This window comes from Mauremys reevesii, linkage group 11 (genome assembly GCF_016161935.1).
Source record: "Mauremys reevesii isolate NIE-2019 linkage group 11, ASM1616193v1, whole genome shotgun sequence".
NCBI classification, from domain to species: Eukaryota; Metazoa; Chordata; order Testudines; family Geoemydidae; genus Mauremys; species Mauremys reevesii.
This window is the reverse complement of record NC_052633.1, coordinates 12,770,795-12,797,339: the sequence shown is the minus strand read 5'-3', so window position 1 is coordinate 12,797,339 and position 26,545 is coordinate 12,770,795. Positions and strand designations below refer to the sequence as shown.

The 26,545-nt window shown below is 42.0% G+C and overlaps 1 protein-coding gene across 13 annotated transcripts in view; it reads right to left on the bottom strand.

The window, feature by feature from the left end:
* Positions 1-54: 54 nt before the first annotated feature.
* The window catches only part of IKZF2 (IKAROS family zinc finger 2), a 206,499-nt gene continuing 180,008 nt past the window's right edge, over positions 55-26,545 (bottom strand). For 11 of the 13 annotated variants that reach the window (XM_039494409.1, XM_039494416.1, XM_039494405.1 and 8 more), the window contains 3 exons: positions 25,094-25,231; positions 16,579-16,722; positions 55-9,613 (listed from right to left, as the gene is read on the bottom strand). In XM_039494409.1, the coding sequence (XP_039350343.1) occupies positions 8,892-9,613; positions 16,579-16,722; positions 25,094-25,231 (1,004 nt within the window). In that variant the 3' untranslated portion in view covers positions 55-8,891. The remainder of the gene's footprint in view (positions 9,614-16,578; positions 16,723-25,093; positions 25,232-26,545) is intronic. The other 2 variants (XM_039494413.1, XM_039494418.1) reach the window with 1 other exon arrangement.

The following is a 26,545-nucleotide window of genomic DNA, read 5'->3' as shown; positions in this document are numbered from 1 at the left end:
TAAAAAAACGGAGTAATATAAGCAATCTTCCATGTTTGCAAGAAGCACGTTCTGAAAGCAAGGTCTAAGAATGAAGCATCAGGAGCAATTTTGAGGTCAGTGACCTCAACCCTGGAATACAACAGTAGCAAAACTTCTTTTAAAGCATTTTCTTCCAAAAGGAAAAAAAAATTATGACTTTTTAACTTTACAATTTTAAACCTTTCTAACATTTGCATTAAAAGTTTCCAGTCTCATAAAAAGATATACATTTTAGGGGGAAAAATTACAACCCCAAAATAAAACTGACTAAAAAGGAAGGCAAATATACAGTATTATAAGTACATAGCTGTGGAGTCATCTCTTTAGGTACCCTAGTTTTGAAAGTGTTACAAAGATTATGTACCTTAATATTTTTTTCTCAAATCAATTTTTTCTTTTTCCCTGTTTTTAATATAAAACTACACTTGAGTACAAAAATATGTAAACAGCCTGTACAGCCAACGAACAAACAGAAAAAATAATAATAAACTAAACAGCCCAAAGCTATGAGAGATAAGAGCTGGCCCAGTCTTTAAGCTAAGAGGAGGAGGAGGGGAAGAGAGAAAGAGAAAGCAACAAAGAAAACTTTGCTACATGAAACAGGAAGTGAAGATGTTCAAGCTCTGAGAATGCTTGACAATTAGTCAAATAATTGATCACAGTTTCAGAAGTTTGAACTACTACAAAAATAACCCAAAGTCCTTCCCTTGTTACAGCGTGTTCAGAAATGAACATCCATTTCCAGTAAGTAATGTCAAATCTCAGTAAGTGCATAGTAGGGGATTCAGTAACCTCTACCCCTTCACAAAGCTTTTCTTACTCTGTCATTTGAGGTAAAACTAAACTGCCCAATTCCCTGCAAAATGGCTCCTTAGTGCCCACTATGGGGTCATGCTCTTGATTCTGCTTTTGCCGGGAGACCTACATATTTTACATTGGATTCACAATGAAAAGTACAGCCTACTAGTCATTCATGGATGGGGTGAAGTCTAGGACACAAATTGAAATGAATACGTATTTACCGTAGAACCTCACTAATTTGTACTAGTGACTGAGACTCAACGAGAGAGACTGAACTTTACAAGTTAGCAAATAAGGCTCTGATCCAATAAAAGAAATTAAGCACATGCTTAACTTTAGTCCTTAACAAGTTGGCCACTTGACTTGAGTGGGACTGCTCAGGAGCTTAAAGTCAAGCAAGTGATTAAATGTTTTGTTGGACTCAGGCATATGGGCTTTATCCAAAGCCCACTGGAGTCAAAAGGAGTCCTTTCAATTGGCTTCAATGGGTACGTCCACAATGCAGTGCGAACCCAGGGTTTGAACTCAGGCTCAAGCCCGCCCCCACTTCTGTCTACACACAAACTGTGCTAACCCTGGGCTCAAACTCAGGGTCCTAGAACCCTGTGGGGGTGGAAGGTCCAAGCCTGAATCAACAGGCTTCAAGCCCTATTGTTTTGTAGTGTAGATGCAGCTCCGCTGGACTCATGCTCTGGGAGTATGCCAAAATATTCCACAATCCCATGGGCTACCTTTCTTTGTCCTTTGGTCAGTTAAGTCTGGTAGACAGGCAAGTTTTCCCACACTGCACCACGAACAAAGGGGTACAGCAGCCACATTTTGGGAGGATGCCTCATCTCTGGGGTATTGGTGGTTGGACGTGAGCCTGCACAATGCAATGTAGATTCTGGAGCCCCAGATTGGGACCCAGGGTTCAACCATTTCTAACTTGGTGTTACAAATGCTTGTAGACACTCAAGCCCTAGGTTAATAAATCCAGAGTCTGCTAACTCGAATTCTACTAACCCTGGGCTTACATTGCAGTGTAGACATACCCAATGAGTTTTGGATTAGGCCCTAAGTGAGCAAATATGATTTAAAAGAAGAAAAGAAAAAAAAGAGCCAAAGTGCCTCAGAACATGCATTGAGCATTTAACTTGACAGCTGTCATTTACTTGGACTTCATAATACTTCCGAACATGCTAGTAAATATAGCACAGTATTTTTTTGTAAAAATATTGAAGGCTTGAGTAACAATAGACTTCACTGCAGCAAGCTACTATTACATTTTTGTTGAGAAAGTCTTTTTGTATGCAGATTAGCTAGGTTCTACGGTATGTCTGAAAGGGAAAAGATCCCATATAAGGAGAGAACGATGAATTTATTCCCAAATGGAATGCCTGGGTGAGATTACTCCTCTCCACCCTGTAAGACTGCGAGTGAACGGTCGTAGGCAGGAACACACGTTTCCATGAATACCAAGGGAAAGGTTTAGCAATTTAGTCATTTATAGAGGTATCATGTTATTGTTACGCTGGCCTAGCGTTGTTAACCTGGCGTGGAGGAAAGTTAGCAGATTACCACCTCATGAGCCTATTGTGCTCATTTCATATTCTAAGTGATTAATATTGGAAAAGAAATCACATCCTCCCAGCAATGCATCATGTAAGTCCTGCATGAAGCTCAGATGACACCAAGTAATATTCTTTTTATACAGTACTACAGGAAAGTTCCTGATGGGACTTTACATTCCAGGAGAGGTCAAATACTTGCTATGGGTCAAACTCTTCTATCTATCTCCCACCCAGCCACTGTGAGCGTGGAGGGTTCTGACCACAGGGGAACCTGTGTGTTTATTCTGTGTGGGGCCTGCTTATGTCCCAGCACACAGAGAGATTTGCAGCAGAGCCAGGGTAGATCAGCGGATCAGTGTCTACATGTTTCCAATGGGAACTGCCAGCCCTTTGGAGCAGGGATGTAGGTAGGGGCTGCAGATCCCTGAGGCTACCATTGCCGCAGTGGAAAGCCCTATGGTCTGATGGAAGGACGGCTGCCCTGCTGACCTCTGTGGCACACTTCAGTTATTCAGGCTGTGTGCTGGGACTAGGATCCAACCCTATAGCAATGCAGGGTCAGCTGTTGGGAAAGTGGCAGGAATGGGTCAAAAACTAGGTCACCGGTCCCATAAGGCAAGTACCAAAAAATACTGATTTTTTCCACCAAAGAATTCTGCTAATCCAACCCCTAATATGACACACAGCTCCGTCTGGCTTGAGAAACCAATCACATTTCCTAATGCCTTTCACAGAGCAGTTGTGTTTTCCTCTCATCTTATCTGAACGAGCGGCATAGCAGTGGCACCGTAATCCGCAAGCTTCCACCTCCCTATTTTTGTATTAATTTTTTTTCAAGCTAAGCAAACTTTTGCAATGATACACTACTTTAAAATATATTCTCGTTCCATCACGCCGTTTGATGCTGAGCAAGACAGCGCTGAAGTACACAGAGGGTTAGATTCTAAAGTCTGCAGCCTTGGTGCAATGGGGTGCAGAGAAAGGAGGAAGGTGGTCTTACACCAACTTTCTGCCCCAAACCTCTTAGGTTCAGGGGGCAGGCGGGAGCTTTCTCGGCCCCTGGCATTGTTTAGAGCAGCGTCAGAACTGTTTCTAAACTATGGCCATTATCCACGTGCTGCCTGCCAGCTGGGGACTGCCGCAGCACTCTGTGCCCTGGACAATTCCACACCCCTTCCCTTTCCCAAGCCCAGGTCGTGTAGAGCCAGCTACACCACTTAGGGATTTTCCTACTCCAGGGGAAACCCCAGCTTCCTCTGTCCCACTCTGTAACATTAGTGTTTCTTTGAAATGCATTGGGAAAGGCTATGGTATGAAACAGTGGCTTTCAAAATGCATTTGAAAAAGGCACATATACAATAAAACTTATTTGAATGACATGATACAGTGTCTATACTATTTCAGAATCATAAATCTCCTGATGCTTTATGCAGCATATCATCACTGATGTTAACTTAAAAACAAAACACACAAAAAAGGATAAAAGCCAACTAAAACAGAGCCACTTTTGCAAGAGTCTGCTATATTGCCTACTCTGCTAACAAAATTACCCTTCTTCTTTCTGAAGATCTTAATGAAATTACAAGAAATAGTTGCTTCAAAGTAGTGAGGTAAACGGAAGTTAACTAACTACGGAACCTTAAAATTGCTACTCAGGCCCTTAGTTCAGCTTGCAAATCTTCTATTAGGTACAACTGGAATAAATCACTTTTTGGAGTTAGAAGCAGTTTGTTCTTTTGTGGCCACTTTTTTTTTTTCTGTGCATCCATAAGAAAAATGTAGAAGGCCAGCCCCATAAGTCCTACAAAAGCCCAATTTCAAAGGACTGAATTTCATTCAGACTGGATCCTGCAACGCAATGAGCATTCTAGCCCCTACCCAGCAAAGCACACGTTTAAAACAGCAATTTGGAGAGTTAGACAAATGTTATATTTCTGTACTTGGTGGTGTATGAACTCTGTGACTTGCGCCCTAACGTTAGAGAGGCTAATACTGCAGGTAAGAGTCAGGGTGATTTACAAAAACAGGTTCTCTAAGTGGAGCCCAATATAGGTTAATGCTGATACATCTTCTTTCATTGATGGAAGCACTTTTTAAGGAGAATGCAGTTGGTTTAATCTCCTTAAGTACATGGTAAAGAGCTGGTTTTATACAAAAATCCTATATATTTAGTTGTGGATTCAATGAAAAGGGCTTTGGCAGTAAAACTCATTAGCCATAACGAAGGACGGAAATGTAACTAAAGCTCTGAGCACCCAGCCCTGGGTCATATCAAGACCAGAACTTGCACCTGTTTAGGCCAAATCTGAATCTGGCTCTTTTCCCCCTTCCAAATCTAGGTAAAGAGTTTATTGGCAGGGACATTTGGAGGAAAACGCTATTTGTAAGCAAATATGGGAAATGCTCACAGAAAGCAAATTCTGAATTTTTAAAACCCAAGTATTGGAATGGAGTTTTGAGTCAAAAGACTTATGCACATCCTGCGTGTCTACCCAAAACTAGCTAGGTTTTAGCACGTACTTTGAACAAATGGCTAGTGAACAATAGCAAATACTTGGAGCAAACTTCTCTCCTAGTGGACAATCCCCAGACAAAGACTTATCTGCTGAAATTTCTCAGTAACTCATTTTGAATATCCAATGAATTTGATAAAGTCAATAGCTGCTCTTAGAAATCCGCAAACAGCAAAAGAGAAAAATTCATCATCATCTGAGGTCCCAATCCTGCAGGCTCAGATTTGTGGGCAGACCCATAAGTCCATATGGAACCCCACTGCAATCTCCATGGAGTCCTCCTTGGCATGTGAGCTTGCAGAACTGGAGCCTGCATTATTGACTGTGAACTGCTCTCTTCACTGTAATCCCCCATAGACATGCATTTGCTGATTATGCTAAGAATTAGCCCAAACCTTTACTCAAAACTTGAACTGTTTGGTCTAGACAGGAGTTGCAGCTATGAAAAGGTGATGACTAAAATCATGCTGTCCCTCTGACACTCCTGCACAACCCCAGCATGACAAAGATGTTCTGTGAATCTCTGTGGCATTAGGGGCTAGTGCTATGTCATGGGGCGTGCCTGCCAATATGCACTTCTCCCTGCAACAGCTTCTAAAATGGCAGCACTCGGGGTTGATCTCACAGAGCTGCACTGACCTGTCAAGTGATTCTTGAATAGCACCATATAAACTGCATTGACTGCAAAGAGGAAAAAAAAAAAAGGGTTAAGGTCACTGAAAGGGACAAGAGAAACACTGGGCTGTTACTGGGTCAGACTGTGGCCAGCTCCAGGGTGTGTACACAAAGGGATCTTCCCATTCCTTTCCCTTCCTTACACTCCTATGCCCTGGTGCTAGCCACCCCAAGGGGCCCACTGTCACCCTGCCTACAGAAGCGACAGCAGTTTGCACTCCCTTAGAGGTGCAGCAAGGGGCTTGACCTCCTCCATTCTTGCCAGCTCAGGCAGGCCATTTCTCAATGCCTTTCCATGCTTTCCATGCACGGGGCTAGTGACTTCGAGAACTTTTTATTTTATAGTTTGTTCTCCAATCAGTTGTCATGGTTGGGCAGAATTCACGATCACCTTTTAAAAGAAAGGAGACCATACCACAGCTAGGGAAAATCCACATCAGGTTCAGGAAACCATTCAGGGAACATCTCAATTGTCACACTGGGGAGGCGGTTTGCTTTCTGTGGAGGAGGCAAGGGACAGGTCACGTCATGAGAGAAACCACATGGGTCTTAGGTTATGGGCAAAGGATGGGGACAACCAGATGTAATCCCTTTGTCAATGCACTGCTTCCTATTCCTCCCTCTCCACAACGGGCATGTGGCTGCTTCTGGAACTATGCCATTGTGGTTGTGCCTAAACTGTGCCCCCTCCACCCCCAGCCCAGACAGTAGGGTTTTCAGAGTGTGAAGGGGGAACCCATAGGACACAATGCTAACTTGATCACTGCCATCTCCGGCAAGGTAATCCCCATGGGTTTTCATGGAGAAGAGGTCACAGAATCCAGCTATCTCCCAATCCTGTCCCCAGCACACGACCTCAACAGCCACAGAGGATCAGCCCTATAGAGCAATGGTGGGGCAGAGGAGGAACTGCTATCCTATTCCACATCCCCTGGCCAATTGCAGTTCCCTTCTTTTCCCATTAATAGAGGGGAATGTATGCCCTTTAATAACTACCCTGGGAGTCAAAGAAAGAGTTCAATGGTCATGAGCAGGGTATTAGCTACTTTGACTGTGTCAGGCACAAGAGAATGAGAGAAATAGGGGCAGCTAGTCTTGCCTGAGCTTTATCTGTATCAAACTTAATAAGGGTGGAAGAAAAAAAAAAAGACGTCAAGGACAACGTTGGAACCAGCTCTTTTTATCTGTCTCTTCAAAGTCCATTCTTTCCCATCCTTGATAGCTCTCACATTACATAAGGGGACATTTCTATCCATACTGTATTATAATTAATAGGCTACTGCTAAACTTTACCAGCTCCTACTTAATAGCATTTCAGTGCCGGGAAACAGTCATCAGGTAATCTGGCCATGATCTACTGTATCCTTTCAAAACACAGGTTCTAACTGCCAAGTGTGTCGCCATAAAAAGATTTCAATCAATACCACTCAGCTCCTACTTTCTAATGTTGTAGGTCTGGCAAGACAAGAAAAACAGACCAAAACGAGCAAATGGGGATTCATTATGGCCTCATCCTTCAATTGCGTATGCACTTAAGTAACTTTACTCATATGAAAAGTTCTCATTGAACTCAACCAAGGTACCCATGTGCAAAAAGGCTATGCACTTGTGCAAATGTTTCCAGATTAAAGCTCTATTTTTGCAGTTCACTTTCACTAATGATTGATATAAAAAGAGTTGGGTTTCATGTTGGGTTTAAGCTTACTTTCTGTAGAGCAATCAACTCAACCTACAGGATTTTGACTGGGGTGTCTGTCTTGCATTGTCAGAAAAAGAAAAGGAAAAAAAGAGTTGGCATTGTTCTTGTTTGGTCTGTACTTAAATGGCCTGATCACACCAGCTTTTTTTTTTTTCTTCCCTGCAGTAAGTGTCAATTATACTAAATCAAACTACCCTTAGTGCCTCTAGCTCATGTACCCTTTTCCTAAAGTGTGAAGTGATATCAAATCAAATTAGCAACTGTTTTTCCGCATGGCATTCACACTCTCCTAGAGCAGAAGGGGTGCATCAAGAGCTGTAAGGGCTTCTATCCAAAAAATAAAGAGGAATTAAGGATACTAGGTAGTCACTGATTCAACAAATTACAAAGCAAAGGATTCATTGGAGAGGTGGCTAGCTAGGGCCAGATCCTGAGCTGGTGTAGCTCAGAGGATTCCATTGAAGTCAACAGAGCTCTGATGATTAATGCCAGCTGATAAACTGGCCACCAGCGTTTTCCGAGGAGTAAGCCTTACTTTAGGCTGCTGCTGAGAGGCTGATCCTGTAGATGATCAGATGAGACAGTTTTTGATATACATGTTTTAAAGAACACTTTGCTATTAGCACATCTGCAATTTTAAAATTTGCAATGTTAAAAACCAAATTATTTTAGAACAGCAGCAGAACCTCTTGAGTAAACTGCAGAATTTGTATTCACTCCTAGGATATCTACTGTCCTAGAAGCTAGGTAAAAAATGTTATTTGTAAATGCTGTTTCTTAAAAACACATGGTGCAACTAACTAGGTCTGGATACTAGGTGGTCTATAAGAAGCCAGTGAGTCAACACAATTACGGAATAACAGCAAATCAGCAATTCTAAAAATGTGCTTCATAAGTTAAGTAAAATAACATCACAGAACCTCAAACTTACCACAGGAGGCCCCAAGACTTATGAAACTAAACTCTTGTTATGTGGTACAGTGTTACACATACATATTGTATACATTCCACGGGGAAGTAAACACAGAAGCCATGGACATAGCTCACCCATGGAAGTAATTTTGCAAGGAATATTGACTTTGATTCGTGCTCCTAAATCCCTAAAATAAAAGTTTTGCTTTAAAAATAATTGTTCATTCTGTAGAATACAATTGCCCACTCCCCCTATCTTCCCCACCATAGCTATACATTTGAAAGGGCTTTCCTCTGAAATGTTTCTACCTATCTGCCTGAAATTATTAATCTACAGTTGGGTGGGAACTCATTATGACTTTAAAGCAGCTACCAGAATTGAGCAATACCCAACATATGACATGATGTACAGCTAACTGTGACAGAAATGGACTGCCTTTCAATTCCCACAAAATATGCTAGACAGATCACCAAAACAGACAGCAACAACACAAAACTCTCTCATCCCTTCCCTTCCTTCCTTCCATTCTTAAACTGGGCAGAGAGACTGAGGTTGGGTCCATACAATAAGGTTAATAATAATAATTAAACAACAGCAACAACAAAACAACAACAACAACAACAAAAGGTGGGTCAATGAAAAGTGGGATTGTAAGTGCAGTACTTCTTCATGTGCAGTTCTTCTACTTCATAAGAGTCCCCTTTGGATGAGAAGGCCTAGTGGAATGTGTGCTCCCCTCGAACAATGTGTGACGAGAACTCATAGCGGTCCTGGCTTCGATACCCACAAATGTTGCATTCTAATGGGTCCCGGTAGCCATGACAACCCATGTGGATGGTGTACATGACGTGGTCTAGGAAAAGAACTCGACAGTGCTCACATTTGAAGGCCCTAATCTGCTCCCCTTCTCCATTGAAGACCTTATAGATATCCTTTAAAGAGCCCTTAGAAGCCTTTGTGGCATCCAAAGCCTTGGTGTCCTCCTTCATGTAAGCTGGGCTTTGCTTCCTCTTGGGATTTAAGGCAGGGTTTCCTTGGTAGGACTGGCGGTCTTCATGGCTGCTCTCCGAGTCAGTAGAATCCAGGCAGCTATTGCTGGGGGAGGCCTCTCTTTCCTGGGGTCGACTCTTTGGTCTGATGAGGGAGATAGGGCCATCTATGTTGTTTTCATGACTGTCAGCTGTTTCCCTGCTAATGGGCCTTTCTATCCTAGGATGATAGACCTGAGCATAAGCTGAGCTGATGACCGGGGCCACCTCTGCAATTGTGCTTGGTGTGTGGTGCATCAGGGGGTGAAGTGCGTCAGCTCCAAGGTAGTTGATTGCATTGTTGATGGCTTGGTCCATCATGTGAGACTGCATCAGCTCAGCCTCTTTCTCATAGGTTAAGTTCATATCAAAGTGAATATCTGGATAGCCAAATCTCATGATCTTTTCACCTAAAGGCAAGAACAAAACGAATGAGAAAAAGAAAGTCACTTAGACATTCAACTGTAATAGAGAAAAACCCTGAGTTAGTCACAGAGTTTAAGGCAAGAAAGAACCGTCTGATCATCTAGTCTGACCTGTATATCACAGGCCACTACACACCACGCAACCTTCTCCACACGAGGCCCAACAACCACAATTAGATCAAGGTATTACAGCCCTCAGTGGGCCACAGAAAAAAAACAGGAGGGACTAAAGTGCACCAGTGCCTAGGCCTCTGCAGTGGCAGGGAAAGGATTAAGTGAGATATACCTAGACCATCCTAGCAGGTGATCCCTGCCCCACAATGCAGAGGAAGACAAAACTCCCCCAAGGTCACTGCCAATCTGACCTGGGGGAAAATTCCTTCCCAACTCCATATATGGCGATCAGTTAGGCCCTGAACATGTAAGCAAAAACCAGCCAGAGGAGCACCTGGAGGTGGGGGTTGGGGGGAGGAGAGTGGAGAGAAGCTCTGTACCACCTCAGAGCACCACCCCATCCAGTCCAGTGTCCATCTGTAGTTGTGGCCATCTCTGATGCTTCAGAGGAGTGAGCAATAACCAAACCAAACCAACCAACCAACCCCAAACCACAGAATACACTGGAGAAAAAAAAATCCCTCACTGCCCTCTACAGATGACCAGCTGTATTCCTGATTGAGAGTGAAATTCACCCCCGGGCAGAGGGCCAGCACCAGGAACCCTTCAAGTGTCACTTAAGCTCTATATGTGGTGTAGAGATCTTATGTGAGCCCTCTGCCCAGGGATGGGATTGCACCCTCCACGCAGGCAGTCTTGAGTCTTAACTCTAGATAAGCCTATGGCTGATATGAATTCCAGACCTGATGGAAACCATCAGATGATGTTCTCTGTGCTCCAAATGAGGAAATATGGGACCAGCTCCTCGGCTGATGGAAAACAGCGTAATTCTATTGACATCAGTGGAGCTACACCAGTTTATACCACCTGACTATCAGGCCAAAGGTGATTTCTTTTTCAACATAAGATTAAATCAGCCATGATGCAGAGGCACCTGTATGAGACACGCAACTTGTCTCACACCTCACAGTGGGGCTGTATTGAGGGGGCTCTCTAAACAACGGCCACACAGGGCAGAAATACTGGGGCCTAACAAACCTGCAGACCCGCAAGTGTGCAGATGCAATGGCCTGCAGAAGTGGTGAAGGGTGGTTGCATCTGCCCATAGACTGCAGTAGTGGATGCAGGTAGTGGGAGGCTGAGCTGAAACCACAGGTCCTAGGTTGGGGTTTAATTTTGCATTTCACTCAATTATTCAGACTGACAGAAACATCTCTTTTAAAGAACACAGTCTATATATATCAGGATACTGATATAACAAAATCACATGTCTTAGTTTAGTTTATCCACAGCAGAGGCTAAACGAATATCACTTTCGCTGACATAAAAGTCAAGTCTATAAAGTATGATTTACCACTGTGTTACTCCAAATGTAGACTTGTATAACCCTGTTAAAACCATTGAAGTACAGCAGTGTTTAAATGGAATAACATAGTGGTGAATCATGCCAATTATGGGAAAAAAAATTTGGTTCTGACATAAGGTACATCTCCACTGATATGAACAGTGTTTCTTCTTGTTATACCTAGGCTGAATCTGGCCCCATTTCTTTTCCAGTTATATTATTGTATGGCATCATGTAAATGGGAAGGTCAATTAACAGCTCTTTAAAAAGTTTTGTTTCCATTTTTCTAGTTGAAAAGTTAAGGTTCTATTTTAAAGGTACTGGATAGTGGATTTTATAAACTAAACAACTTTGTTGGTTTTCATTCTCTCACCACTTCCCACTCTATCACCCAACAGAAACATTGTATCCTCAGTACTGCAAATAAATTAATTCAGGCAGTCACTAATGTTACTACTTTGTCTGTCCAGGAACTTAAAAACCTCAGACTTCTCTTTCAATTTTTGGCAAATCTGCCTGGGGCAAAAAGCATTCACACCAAAGAAACAGGCACAATCTCAACTCTCCTGAAAGGCATCAGTACCTTTCAATATAGCAACATCACCTGTAATAATTAATACTGGATATTCCACTCCCTTTGCCTTGTCTTAAAACAATGTGTAAAAAGAGAAATGATTTTACATTATACATGGAACAATTAGGTTATATTCTCAGAGTCCGCACGTCACTTATGCTTGGGAACTTGGACCCTGAGTCAGCAAACTACCGTACTTATGTATGTGCCTAATCTAAAGCACGCAAATAGTTCCACTGACTTCAATGGCAATACTTGTGTGCTTCAAATCAGGCAACAAGTTAAAGCACCTGGATGAATCAGAGCTTTGCTATGGTTCTCCAAGGCTAGGGTGACCAGACAGCAAGTGTGAAAAATCGGGATGGGGGTGGGGGTAATAGGAGCCTATGTAAGAAAAAGACTCAAAAATTGGGACTGTCCCTATAAAATCGGGACATCTGGTCACCCTATCCAAGGCTGACCACAGTGAGGTTATAATTTAGCACGCACACACGAAAAAAACAGGAGCGGAAAATACCCCATTTACTCAACAATGTAGATGTCAGAGAAACAGGATGAGGAGAGGTAAAGCACAGGAAAATGATTGGCTTAATTATATGCGATAGGTTTTAGGTTTGTTGGTTGCCATCACAAAGTCTCTTTTTAGGCTTTACCAACTGCAGGATTTTCTAGACTGACATTATAGCCTTGCGCTGAAAGTGCTGCCAGTTGTGATTATTATCTTGCTCTGTGGTGAGCTCCTCAGACCTTGTTTTTGTTCCTTTCGCATGCCTCATTTAATAACTCCACCAGACTTAAAGCAAACACTCAAGTTACTTAGGACTTGTATCGCTCTGTTCCTTCAGTTACAAACCAGAATGTTTCACCGTAACTGTAAAGATCTTGGGCTGAGTTTTAAAAGGGAATGTGACATACAAAAATAAATAATAATGCAAAAATGTACAGGGACAGTATATTTTAATTCACCATATGCACCACACAATACAAAAGAAACATTTGCCACCCATTTCAAGATATGTTAACATGGCCTTCATTTTAAAATAATTTCTTCTTGGTCAAATAAGTATTGAAAAGTAACTTGTCAGATTTATCTGTTGTGGTTCGATAGGATTATGGGATCTTCCATTCCAGTTATGCTCACTCTACATTAACTGAAAGATGAAATAGTTTATCCTTTAATTATCTTACTGTGTATTACCAAAAAAATATATATATATATATTTATAGCCAGATCAAGGAACATAAGAACTGCAATACTGGATGAGACCTGTGCTCCATCTAGGCCACTATCCTATCTCAGTACCAGATGCTTCAGAGGAAGGTGCAAGAAACTCTGCATAGGCAATTATGGAATAACCCGACCACAGAGAAAAAGTTTCTTCCTTACCCCCATTAACCAGGGCTGCCCAGAGGATTCGGGGGCCTGGGGCCTTCGGCGGCGGGGGGCCCCTGCTTCTGCGGTAATTCGGTGGTGGGGGGTCCTTCCGCTCCGGGACCCGCCGCTGAAGTGCCCCGAAGACCCGCGGCGGGGCCCCCCTGCATTGCTGCCGAAGACCCGGCACTTCGGTGGCGGGTCCCGGGGCGGAAGGACCCCACGCTGCCGAATTGCCGCCGAAGACCCGGAGCGGAAGAAGCTCCAGGGGCCCGGGCCCTGCGAGAGTTTTCCGGGGCCCCCGGAGCGAGTGAAGGACCCTGCTCCAGGGGCCACGAAAAACTCTCGTGGGGGCCCCTGCTGGGCCCGGGGCAAATTGCCCCACTTGCCTCCCCGTCTGGGCGGCCCTGCCATTAACTATAGGTTGGCTTATGCTTTAAAGCATGGGAGTTTTTATCCCTTCTGAAACTCTTGTAAGGATTAAACAATACACTATAATATTACTGTAAATCATACAAATGCCCAATCCTCTCTTGAACCCTGATTAGTTTTTAGTGCCAATGACATCATGTGGCAATGAATTTTACAATCTAATTGTGCATTGTGTCAAAGTGTGTTTCCTTTCATCGGTTTTAAATGTGCTGCTGTTTAATTTCATTGATGACCCCCTTGTTCCTGTATTATGAGAGAAAGGGAATAGAAGTGCTCTATTTACCTTCTCCTTACAATTCATTATTTCGTATACCTCCACTATTTCAACAGATCTCTCAAGAACTTCTGTGCATCAACACTGGGTGCAACCAGTCTCTCTTTCTCAGCAATTACTAGCACCATTTGCAGCATACCACTTCCCTTCCTTCTGAAATTTCAGCCAGAGCGCATGTATTGTGGTCCATAACCAAGGCTCCTCGGAGACTGCTGACCACAAAGTGCAGAAAAGCTGTGATAGATACAGCATGGGAAAATTCAAGCTTATGCTTTCATGACCTTCTCCTAAATACCACTATACAGTGTTCAAGAAGTGCCACGTTTGCAGTGTGCACAGGAAATGTTACAATGAGCAAGAGGACCCTTGTCAAGTCTTCCGGAGTATTTCATTTGGAAGGAAAGGGACCAAAAGTGAGGTCATGGTAAGTGTGGTGAAAAGAGAAGACGTGCAGAAGAGATGAAACATCACTGCCTTTAAACTCATGCACAGCTATCCCAGGGGAGAAAGAAAGTCAGAACAAGAAGATATCATTAATATCAATACAGTATGTTCCGTTTCCCCCCACAGCTGGATTTGGATAAGAACCAGGTGTCACCAGAGGCTATAACTTGCCATCCTCTCCACCCTTTCTCAGAGCCAGTGGATTTGTTGGGCCCAGAGGTGAATATTCTCAATCCTACAAAGAAAAAAATCTACGCAAGATGATAACCATTTGTACTTCTATAATGTATTCCATCCAATGATTTCAAAGCACTAAGCAGGCCTTTAAAGACAATGATAGTTTGGGGTTCTCACAAGTGGCTAGACAAAATAAATCCTCTATATTCTACAGAGTCATAGAATCATAGAATATCAGGGTTGGAAGGGACCTCAGGAGGTCATCTAGTCCAACCCCCTGCATTTTAAAAGAACTCCGTTAGTTTAAGCCACCCAGAACATGGAGATGACTCAGAGTCATCTCGATCTGTGCAGTAAACTTCTAAGGAGCAAATGGTGCTGGTTCCTGGGGACGTTTTTCCTCTGGTAGACTTCATATTGTGCTCGAAATTTTTTTTTTTTAAATCTCTCTAGCCTTATGGTTGCAAAAATAATCCTAAAAATTTTCCACCAAAGCAATAATGTCTGCATGAGCCTGCAGATAATCTGAAACAATAGCTTTGAAAGAGGTGTGAACTCTCCTACTTCCTTTCACCTGTGGTTGTAATCCTGAAGTCTAATGATGACAATTTAAGTGTCAACAATGTTAACTATTTCCCTGTTGATCAAAGCATGCAAGGAGAGGGATGATCGTATCAGGAAGATCTACTGTGAGTAGGGTCATGTTGTACCATCTCAAGTGGTCAGAGTTTGGTTTGTGGGTGGAGAACCCACTCCTTTCCCCCCCCCTTCCAATTCAGTACCTAACTGTTGTATTGAGGACTAAACAATACCAGTGCCTCTGCACCAGTTCTTATGCACACTAATTCCTTCAGACCACTTTTCTCATAGACAACAAAAGCAAAAGAATCCCAGGAAACATGTGTCTTTATCCAAAAAGTGCTGATTTTAACCCAAATAAGAAGAAAACACCACAACATTCTCTTTATGGGTCACACTGTTCCTGACCCTGTGCAAAAGGCAGCAGGAGAGAGGAGATGCAAAGAACTCAGCACAGTCTTGACCAGTGATGTACTGTAGGAGCCTAGCACTGCTGTCAGCGTTAGACTCCTCATAGTGGACAGGGTGAGACTATGAGCCCTGAAAAGTCTGCACCAGCAAGACAGGCCTCATGCTGGGGGTGAAAACATATGTTACCCCTTTCTAATGGGTAGTGGAGTCCCTGCTGCGACGTGCACTTCCCCAGAAGAATTCTGTCCCAGTCCAAACAACAGCAGGTGCTCTTGCTGTAGCACAATGTCGCCCAGCCTCCACAACAATGTGAGCTGCAGCATAAAGCCACAAGCTACAGCCTAACATGAGTAATGTTTACTACAGCATCTTATGCTATAGTTTAACAAGAACTCCTTAACATTCTGAGGTACAGGAAACCTAGATACAAACAGTTAAGTCTGGGCCAGAGATTCTAAAATAAATGGTTAATAAATAAAAGTGGTCCGATGTGGTCTTGTATTTCATAGATTCATGGAGTTTAAGGCCAGAAGGAACCATTAGATCATCTCATCTGACCTCCTGTGCAACATGTCCTTAAATTTCACCCAGTTACCCCATGTATTGAATTCAATAACTTGTGTATGAGCTGTGAAGGATCAAGAAATGTGTTGTTTCATTTGGAATAGGGGCTTCTTTTAAAAGCTGCAACGTGTCACTTTCACACCCGTGCATATCAGGGAGGCAATTTCAGTGTTGCCAATTCTCAGAGGTTTATCACAAGTCTTGAGTTACTTGAGGGTTGTTTTTTTTAAAGCCTCCAGCTCCCAGAGTCAGGTGATCACATGAGAATCTCAGCTTTCACTAAACAAGTCTCTAGACCTCATGATGACAGAGAAAAGTTCGAAATTGTGACCCAAAAGCACCCTAAAGGCTCAAACACCAAAAGGTAAAGAAAAAGACCCAAAATGTATATTTTAAAATCTCAAGATTTTGGGGCCCTGGCTCATGAGTTTTAGGGTTGACAGTATTGAAATTCAGTCACTTTCAAATCACTTTTAGGTTGTTTTCTGCTTTGATTTAATCATCTCTCAACTGTTTCCCTTGTCCCCGCTCCCCCCGCCCCCGCCCAATCATGCTCAATTCTGAGAGTGCAGTTTTCCCCTTTGATCTTTTGACTCTTCTTAGGAGTTAACAAATAACCTATTCCTACTCACTAAGAATAATAAAAATGCTCTCTCAAGCTTACCCACAAACTTCTGTGGGGTGGAGCTTTTACGCTTTCCCATGTTGCTTGTCAGCTTCTCTATAACAGCAGGTCTTTCAAAAGGCACCAGAGAAATATTGTTGTCCATCCCAGGCTCTTGTTCCTTACCATCTTCCATAGGAGGTACTACGTAAAACCAAAAAGTCACATCAGACAGGTCTGTCTACACTTAAGAGATGGCACTAACTATTTTGAGCCCAGTAGACTATAGTGCATATTAAAATACCAATGAAACAAGGTGCAAGGAATACAATTGGCAGCGAAACAACATTAACGTTTGAGCAATTAGGGCCAAATTTTCAAACGTGGACTTCCGATTTTGAGTGCTTCCCTGTGGGAGCGGTCACGTGCATTGCACTGTTGAAAATCACCCTTGAGACGTGATTCTCCGTTGCCTTCCACCGTGTGAATTCAGTGACACCAGTGCACAGTGAGCGTGAAGTGCTATCCTTCTGTGCGGGCAGCATTTTATACTCTCTTTGCTCCCATGTCAAAAGGTGCATGGCAATGGAGATTCAGGCCTCTTCTGGCTAAAGCTGAGCACCCAAAAATTGAGGCTTACAAAATCAAAGTCCTCTTTTGAAAATGTGGGCTTTAATGTATATGTCCTTTTTCCATGCATGAGACGGCTACTCTTCCAGCCATAATGCATCTAATTTATAAGATCATCATCTCATAGTTTCCCAGTTTAGGTGAATGGCATAAAACAGAGGTTCTCAAACATTTTTACAGCCTCAGTCACCAATGAATGTCAAGATTCCTTGTGGACATCTACCCACCCTGTGTGATCAGCAGACAACCTCCTTACCCACTGAATAACATCCCTGTGGCAGCTACAGGAACTACTTACATGGAGGAGGAATACTTGGGAAATATGTATGTATTTTCAGCTGTCTTTGAAGCAAAAAAGAGAAGTTAATGACACCTTCTGTTATTGCTTATTTCACCCTTCATCTAATGCCTGGTCTGATTTCCTCTCAGCTGGAAATAAGGCGCAAGTACCAGAAGCACATGAACAGCCAACTACTTTTATGTGCCTAGCTGAACCCCCCTTCCCCCCCTCCAAAAAAAAACAACTTATAACTGCTCACCTAATACTTGAGCAATACTTTGTTTTCTTGTGGTTTCTTATTTACAAGCACTAGAAAATTAGTTCATTTCAGTGGAACTATCTGATTGTCACCAGCTGAGGATCAGACCCACAATTTCTGAATCATTCCAATTCATCACAGTAGGCTGAAGAATTTATGCATGACAAAAGGCAATTCCAGTTGTTTCAATTGTTCCATAGCATTGAATCTAATAAATAGACTCATTGGCTCTGATTCATCCACAGAAGATAGCTTTAGTTGAACAAGTTCAACCATCAGTGTCTTTGTGCTAGTTGGACATTAATTAGTAGCACTATAATTATGATTTATATTTAAAGATTCTTGGGCAGCAAACCGAAACAGGTTTCTGGAATGGCCGAACAAACAATTGCTCTAATCTGTATGACCTGAAGGCCCCATCCTGCTCTCCTTATTTAGGCAAAACTCCCACTGAAGTCAAAGGAAATTTTGCCAGAATAAGGAGAGCAGGATTGGACCCTAAATCTTCTCTATTGTTCCCTTCTTTTTCCTCACACCATGGCAACTTCCTTAAAACTCAGTCCCCAAGGACTTTATCGTGTACTCCTCACGCATGAGTGTAGTCTGTGTGGAGACCACAGAATTGGGCCTGATTCAGCACTGCATTACTCCATTGTGACTTCACTGACATCAGTGCTAATGAATCTCCTATTCTTAAAACATGTGGCTATTTGGTAGCACAATACACATTAAAATGAGGCGATAAAAGCATTGCCTTTGCCTCCTAAAAAGGAAGAGCAAATACCCGGCAATTACGAAATAAAAGACCTGTTCTGGTGAACTCCTCAACTCAGACATTCAAGAACATGGGACAATTTATTCCTTTGATTTAATTTGTGTTTGTGCTGCTAGGGAAAGCTGAATGCTTTGAGTCTTAGAATCCGGCATACTCTGTAAAATGATTTACTCTGTTGCCTTTTTATTTGTACAGGATGCTCCCACTGAGAAACACAATGATTTCTCATTTACAGGGAAGCCTGCTGGCACCAGTGAAAATAATGGAAGAGAAATAGCACAAATACAAGATGAAACCAATGTTTACAAAAATGGCGTGTGGTATGCAAGTGACCTAATTAATATCCAGTGCAGACTTCAAGGCTTGGGGTAACTAGGCTGACCAGGTAGCAAGTGTGAAAAAATCGGGACAGGGAGTGCGAGGGTAATAGAAGCCTATATAAGAAAAAGCCCCAAATATCGGGATTTTCCCTATAAAATTGGGACATCTGGTCACCCTAGGGGTAACAGACCGCAGACTGGATTTAGGAAGACTACTTAGGTAGCCTGGGCTGCTCCATAGAAACCTACATTAGGCCTATTTAGGGATGTATTGAAAACACAGGGAGATTTTCAAAGACACAACTGGCTGCAAGGAGACCCACTCTCATTGATTGTCAATGGGAACTGGGTGCCTAGCTGCTCTTTGTGCTAAACAAACAAACAAAAACAAAAAAACCCACCTCTCTCTCCAAGTACACTATGGGTAAAATCCTGTCCCCGCTGAAGTCAATGGGGAAACTCCTATTGACTTCAATGGGGCCAGAATCCACCCTCTATTAAGATAAACCGATGACTGTCTGCCCCTGCTATACATTACACACGAGACTTTCTTGGGGGAAAATCCTGGGACGTGCTCAGTGCTCTCAATTCCCATTGTAAATGGGTGTTAAGAGCACTCTGCACTTCACAGGATTGCATCTACAAAGGCCTGAAAGACTCTATTGACTTTAATAGTCATTGGACACAGTCCCAGGTTCTTCATATTCATTGATGCATCATATAAAGGTTAAATACTAGCTAAAAAAGTGCCAACACCCGTATCTTAGATAAAGGTCTGTGAAATTTCCTAGGTGAAATTTGACCAACATACAACTGGGCTTCTTTCTTCCATGGAAAGCGAGGAACACATTACAATGTTCACAAAAACATCTTACAATCAATACATTAGGCAAGGATTTTGCTCAGACCCCTCTGTGGAATATCGTCAATCCAGTACCTGCTTTAGTATTTCTGAAACTGACAGTAAGAGGGTTGCTCCACATTTAACAACAGGTGGTGACTATTAATCTGGTTCAAAACGAGACTAGGGCATGGGACCTTTGCCAATACAGTTAAGTTCCAAGCGGAAACATTACTGTTTCTGACACTCTCCAATATTTATGGTACTGGGAAGATAAATTGCCAAAATGTGGTTGGTTATGTAGATTTCAGAAAAAGCAACATCAACAAAAACAACCACTCTCTTAATTTGTTAAATCACAGGCAAATCAAGATTAGATTGGTTAGATGTTGCCAGCATGGAAACTTGAAAGGTGAAACTGAAAATCATGTCTTTGCAAATATTTAAAATCGAGATCTATTATTTAACGTTTTTTAAAAAAGGAATGCATCAGATACATTAAGAAACAACTGACAAATGAGCAATCAGATGCCTATTTCCTGTATGCTGTATCACGAGGCACCCCATTTGGATTTGCTTTTAATTTTAAGAAAAAAAAATCAATACCTAAGTAAAAGCCAAAAACCAAAGTCCACATAATTCACTGAGGAATATCAGTGTTATAAAATAGAAAAACAAACCAAGAAAGATAACACATGCTCACAACTAAGGCCCAAGTTCTGCAAAGCATCTCTATTCAACAAACAGGAAGTCCTGCAAAGGATATGCTTAAGTGCTTTTCTGATAGAGGATGGACTTAAGCAGGCACTTAAGTGCTTTCCTGTACTGGAGCCTAAGCAAAGATGTTGAGTTTCCGCTGACATTTGCAAGAGAGGATATTAGAAATAACACTAACTTGTTAGCCCATCCTTTCAGTACACAGACCGAGACCGTCTTCAGGGTGACAAGAGTTGAGGAACACTGCTTCAGAGCCTCCATTTCCTTGAAACTAAGGGGACTGTAGATCAAAAGGCTGGACTCAGAGCAACTTTTAGTTTTGGGGGTTTTTTTAGTTGTATGAAATCACACACATGTAATAGGAGTCTGTGCATAATTCGAGCAACAGAGAACACGGCATAACAAACGTAAAAACTCAGGACATGTTTAGTCCCTGAATGTTGCTTGAAATAGTAAAGCTATGCTGGTTTACATCAGCCAAGGCTCTTGACCCTCAGCCTCCTTTCCTCAGCTCACATTAAGATATTAAAAAAAAAAAAAAAAAAAAAAAAAAAACAGGGAAAATTCTCATGGATCCTGGTGGGAAGAACTCCCTGGAGTCAGCATTGAAACCCAAATTCTACTCAGTTACGTAGGAATAAAACGATCCATCATCTGTAATGTGTCAAGCTGACTTTTGGGGGTTGCAGAGAACTGGACTCCCTCTCTTTCTTATTTTTGGGATCCTAAATAAGCAAACAGAGTAACCATGAAGCATCTATTTTGAAGAATTTCTTTAGCCTTTTTCTCTGTGAAGATAAGAACGGCCATACTGGGTCAGACCAAAGGTCCATCTAGCCCAGTATCCTGTCTTCCGACAGAGGCCAATGCCAGGTGCCCCAGCGGAGATGAACAGAACAGGTAATCATCAAGTGATCCATTCTGTCACCCATTTCCAGCTTCTGGCAAACAGAGGTTAGGGACACCATCCCTACCCATCCTGGCTAATAGCCATTGATGAACCTATCCTCCATGAAGTTATCTAATTCTTTTTTGAACCCTATTATACTCTTGGCCTTCATAACATCCTCTGGCAAGGAGTTCCACAGACTGACTGTGTGTTGTGTGAAAAAAATACTTCCTTTTGTTTGTTTTAAGCTAGAATCTGTAAACTGGGATAAATGCATAGCTAAGATTGAAAGTTTGTCTTTGATTTTTCTTAAAGATCACAGTTTATTCATGATCACTGCTATAGACATCCAGCACTGGTCTCCATTATACTCACACAGGGCTGGGACTCAGGAAACCTAGAGTTAGAGGTCCCCAGGCCCATTTTTACCTGGGAGGACCAGCCTGCTACCTCATGGCAACTTTCTTCTGGCAAGTTGTCTACAAGTGAGCTACCTGCTTTGCTGTAGCAGGCTGCATGGCTTCTAGCCACAAAGAAGGGCACGTCAGTGGCATGCTACTGGACTAAGCAAGGGAGTGAGAGCCAGAAACCTCTGCATTTTAACCCATGTTCTGATAACCTAACCCCCCTTGTGGCTTTAGTTAGGTGATTTATCTATCTAGAAAACAGACACAATGATACTTACCTTCCTCACAGGGCTGTTGTGAGAATGAATGAGTACATGAATTAATTGAGCAGAATGCATCAACACCCCTCCAGGGGGTGCCCCCAGCTTATTAGAATAGCTCACCCTGGCAAAATAAATTGTTAATCGTTGACAAGGATGCAAGGGGTCCCAGCTGGGCTCCCCTTCCTCCAACAGCAAGACAGTGGTGAGGACAAGAAAATCCCCATCTCCAGCTTTTTATAAAAAGCTCATTGTAGGACCGCCCCAGAGAATCACTTTGCTAATTGTAGGTAGGAGTCAGTTATGGTTTCATAGATCCTGGCAAATATATTATGGCTCATTCTGGTAACATAAGCTAAGAAAAAGCACTGGGTAATTCCATACTGGGTGTATCTCCAGAAACATAGTAAATGAGAAAACAGTTACAAAGACACACAAGAAAGCTCAAGTTCAAGGTGGTGCTGAGTAATTCCAAGACATCGAAGACCCCAACAACAATACTGATCCTGAAAAATATACAGTATGGCAAGGGCCCCAAGGAAATATCGGCACATTTTTGCACAATACATTCTTAGCGGTAGACTAAGACCTTTTAGTCCTTTTGTAAGGGGTGCTGCCTTTGGGGAGGCCATGGGAACGAATTGTGTCTCAGTGAGTCACAAATCCTTCTAGTTTTCCCCTGAGCTCCAGAGACGAGGGAAGTTGCTGCAGTCACTTTTATAGGGCAGTGATTACATCCCCTCCTTCGTTGGCTAAGCTACGCTGGCAGGCATGTTGGTAGACCAGACTCTGCTCACTGTTGGGTCAAGCTGTGGATTCGAAGAGCTTTCTAACCTAGCTCCTCCCCACCTTGCCCAAAGCAGAAACAGGTTGGCCACATAGCGGGGTGGGCCTTGTACTCCCTTACTCACTTGCATGGCAGGAGATTTAAATACAAGGGACTTGTCTACATGAGAAAGTTGCACTGGATTCACTTAAGGTGTGATTTTAAACTAATTTTAATTAAACCCATGGAAAGGCTGTGTGAATGCTCTTATTTGACTTTAAACCAGATTTATTCCAGCTTAATTTAAACCCATTAAGAACAGACAAACTAAACTAAACCAGACTAAGGGCTTGTCTTCACTACCACAGTCAATTGATGCCCCTGCACTGATGCAGCAGTGCCACGTAGCGCGTCTGGTGAAGATGCATTACACTGACAGGAGAGCCCTCTCCCGTCGGCCTAAGTACTCCATATCAACGAGGCACCCGATGTAAGTTACGTCGCTCAGGGTGGTGTTTTTTTTCACACCCTTGAGCAACGTCACTTACATTGATTTAAGTGGTAGTGTACAAAAGCCCTCAGAGTGTTCAGACAGGGGTTTGGACCGGTCTAACTTAAATTGGTTGAAAAACTGATTGAAGTTAAACCAGTGAATCTTCTAGGTGTAGAAAAGGCTAAGAACTTGGCCCGCACAGTCTATGTTTAAGTAGTTCCTTCCAAGCAAATCTAAAACTGTCTCAACACTGGCAAAGAGAAGTGTTTTTGACTAGAAGTGGAGTAGAATCTGGGGAGATCTCCCACAACACAATCCCTGAAGCACTTACTTGTAGCTTTCATAACTGCGTTTTATGGAGAAAGCTCACTAAAGACCCAGTTCTCAAAAGAACTACGCACATTGACTTAACTTTAACCCCTGAAAGAAGCCCCCTTGAAGTCACAGGCGCCTAAGACTCTTCTTGGGAATGGTGTAGCTGGGTAAACTCTTAGCTTAAACACCATCAGTCCAAAAAGATCAAGTATGTCTGAAAGTCAGGATACAAAAGAGCTCTGACCCAAAGACCACTGAAATCAGAGGGACTATTTCTACTGACTTTTATGAGCATTAGATCAGGCCTAAAATGTTTAGCTATAAACATTAATCTTTCTGAATGTACCAGATTTTAAATGCTTATTTTCTTCTCCATGGAATTTCTGGTGGCGGTATATAATTGAAATTATTTAACAGAGCAATTGACATTTTTCCAATGCAACTTTTTTGTGGGGGGCAAAAAAAAAAGGAATATTTAAAAATTCTTGTGATTTTTTTCTCCAAAATTTTCTATTAGAAATAAATTATTTAAATTGCTATTTTTTGGTCTTGGCTTCTTGTTATATATTTTTGAAGAATTTTCTTTTTAAATAAATAAAAATCCCACCACGTGACTAAACTGACCAATGAAAAGTTACACAGTAGCAAAAAACAAACAGAAAACTCCTAACCAAAAAACACACAAAAAGGAAAAAAAGCAGGCTGCTTTCAATTTCCTTCCTCTTTTTCATATTGCAATGCTGAAAATTTTGACTGGTTAGCTTAGTCACATGGTAGGACTTTTTTTTTTAAACAAAATTTTTAAAATATTTTCAAAAAGTATACCAAAAATCAAAAAATAAAATTTTCAATAAACATTTTTTTTAAAAGGATAAGTCATTTCACGAAAAATTTCAAAAATCAAAAGCTTCCACTTCAAAAACTAAAACCAAAGTTAATTTTGAGAGTCTGAAAAAAATTATGGTTTGTTTTTTTAAATGTTCTAACCCACTAAGATAAAACTATGTTCTCATAGCCTGCTTTTTATATCCTCTTTTTCAAGCTCTTTATACTACACAAAAAGCCTCAATAATCTTTTTCAATATACTATTTACACATACAGCATGTCTATTATGTTAAAATATTTACATATACACACACACACATATGTATGTGTAACATATTACATTTACCAATCTTGCCAAATTCTACGTTCGTACTTGCAACACAGAAGCTTTGTTTTTACAAAGACTACAATATTTTTAGTTTTTCTCATATCAGTTATGTTAAAAGGTGGGCAAAGAACACATTTTATATTTGGTCTAGTCAATTTTTCATAATAATTTTGCAGGGCTGATTTTACACACACACACACACCCACCCACCCACCCCCTGGCTCCTCTGAAGTCAAAGGGAGTTTTGTTGTTGACTTCAGTGGGGCCAGGATTTCATGCACGGTTTCTGTCTTTCTTAAGAATATTTAAACTTAAAAGTTCTAGGAAGAATGAGGTTATTTTAAGTATTAAAAAAACAAACAAACAAAAAAAACCACTATCTAGAGAGAGAAAAAACCCCAAAAAACATGAAATAAGTGCAGAAGTCACTCCGAGGTACAGGAGGCTCCTGAACATTGTTTCCACCCACCATGGTGACTCATGACCTGCCCAGCAGCCTCCATACTGACATTCTGAAGATAGTTGTGGCAGCGTTCCTTGTGTTCCTCCAGTGAACTGCGCTGCTTGTAGCTCCGGCCGCAGTAGTTACACTTGTGAGGCTTACCCACTGTGGAAAGAACAGAGCTTCAGGTTAAATTGTCATCTGCAGCAAACTTACATCTCCGTTACCAGCAACAAAGGGGACGGAAAGACATTTACAAAGGTCATTTAAGTCCCAACCCTTTTCCCCTTGCCCTATTTTCCCACCCCCCACGCACCTCCGCCCATCTATCACACACATATCACCCTATTGATTATTCACACTGAAAAGGAGCATCATCAGGCATTCACAAAAAGGCTGACTTGGTAGCAAAGCCAGTAAGTGGACTGCACCTATGAGGAGAAACAAGCAGCTGAATCACAACCTATGAGTGTGTGTCACCAACCCTGGTGGGAAAACTTCTAAGCAATTTTGTCCATAGCGTCAGCATTTGCCCTCACATAAGCTTGCTGGCCTACTTCAACGTCAAAGTGGTGGGGATTGAGTTACATGACATGAGCAAGGTCTCCTTTGGGTCAGCCTATTTTGCCAAAATGGTATGTCAGAACTGAGCAGTCACCATATATAAAGGACTGGATAGTTAAAAACAAAAAACGACAAACACACACACACACACACACACAACCAGGGAGGCTGCACAGTAAAAACAGACTCAATGAAGGCAAGAGACAATTCTTATATTATTTTTAGTTTCACTCAAGAGCAACGTGATCTGGCAAAGGTCTTAATATGCACAAAACCTGGCACCAGATCCTAGTACAGTGAAGCCCTTTCATAACATGTCATGAAGAAACCACAAAAAATAGCTTAATCCTAGACTAGAAAGCTAGCCAAATGGTATATTTTGCCAAAACCATGTTAATTTTTTTTTACAATACATATTACATGTAGAACATGAACATATCCTCTAATAACTAGAGGGCTATTTATTCAGTACAGGAGGTCTGGCAATCACATTAGGTGGAGACTTTCAAAGCTGCCTGGGGGGGTTAGAACATTCAATTCTCAAATGCCTCACACAGCTTTGAAAATCTAAGTCATAATTTTTAAGACCTAAACAAAGACCAGGCAAATATGTTCTTTTGGATAATATAGGCGTATTCAATATGTTTGTCCCAGTATAGGAGGGTGGATGTCTCCAGGGGCTGGTAATAGGATACAGTCCTTCACCTTTCAATTACCAAATGAAATCCAGGTCCTACTAATTGTAGCTAAAAGCTACTATTACCATCTCATGACTCTTGGGTGTCTCACATGAAGTACAATGGTGATCTCAGTCCAGTTCTTACTGAAGAGGTATCCACAGCATAAAAGCCACCTGCACCTGGGGCTTTGGGTGCATGCATGTATCCCAATGTGTTGGCCTGGGTCCTTTAAAAC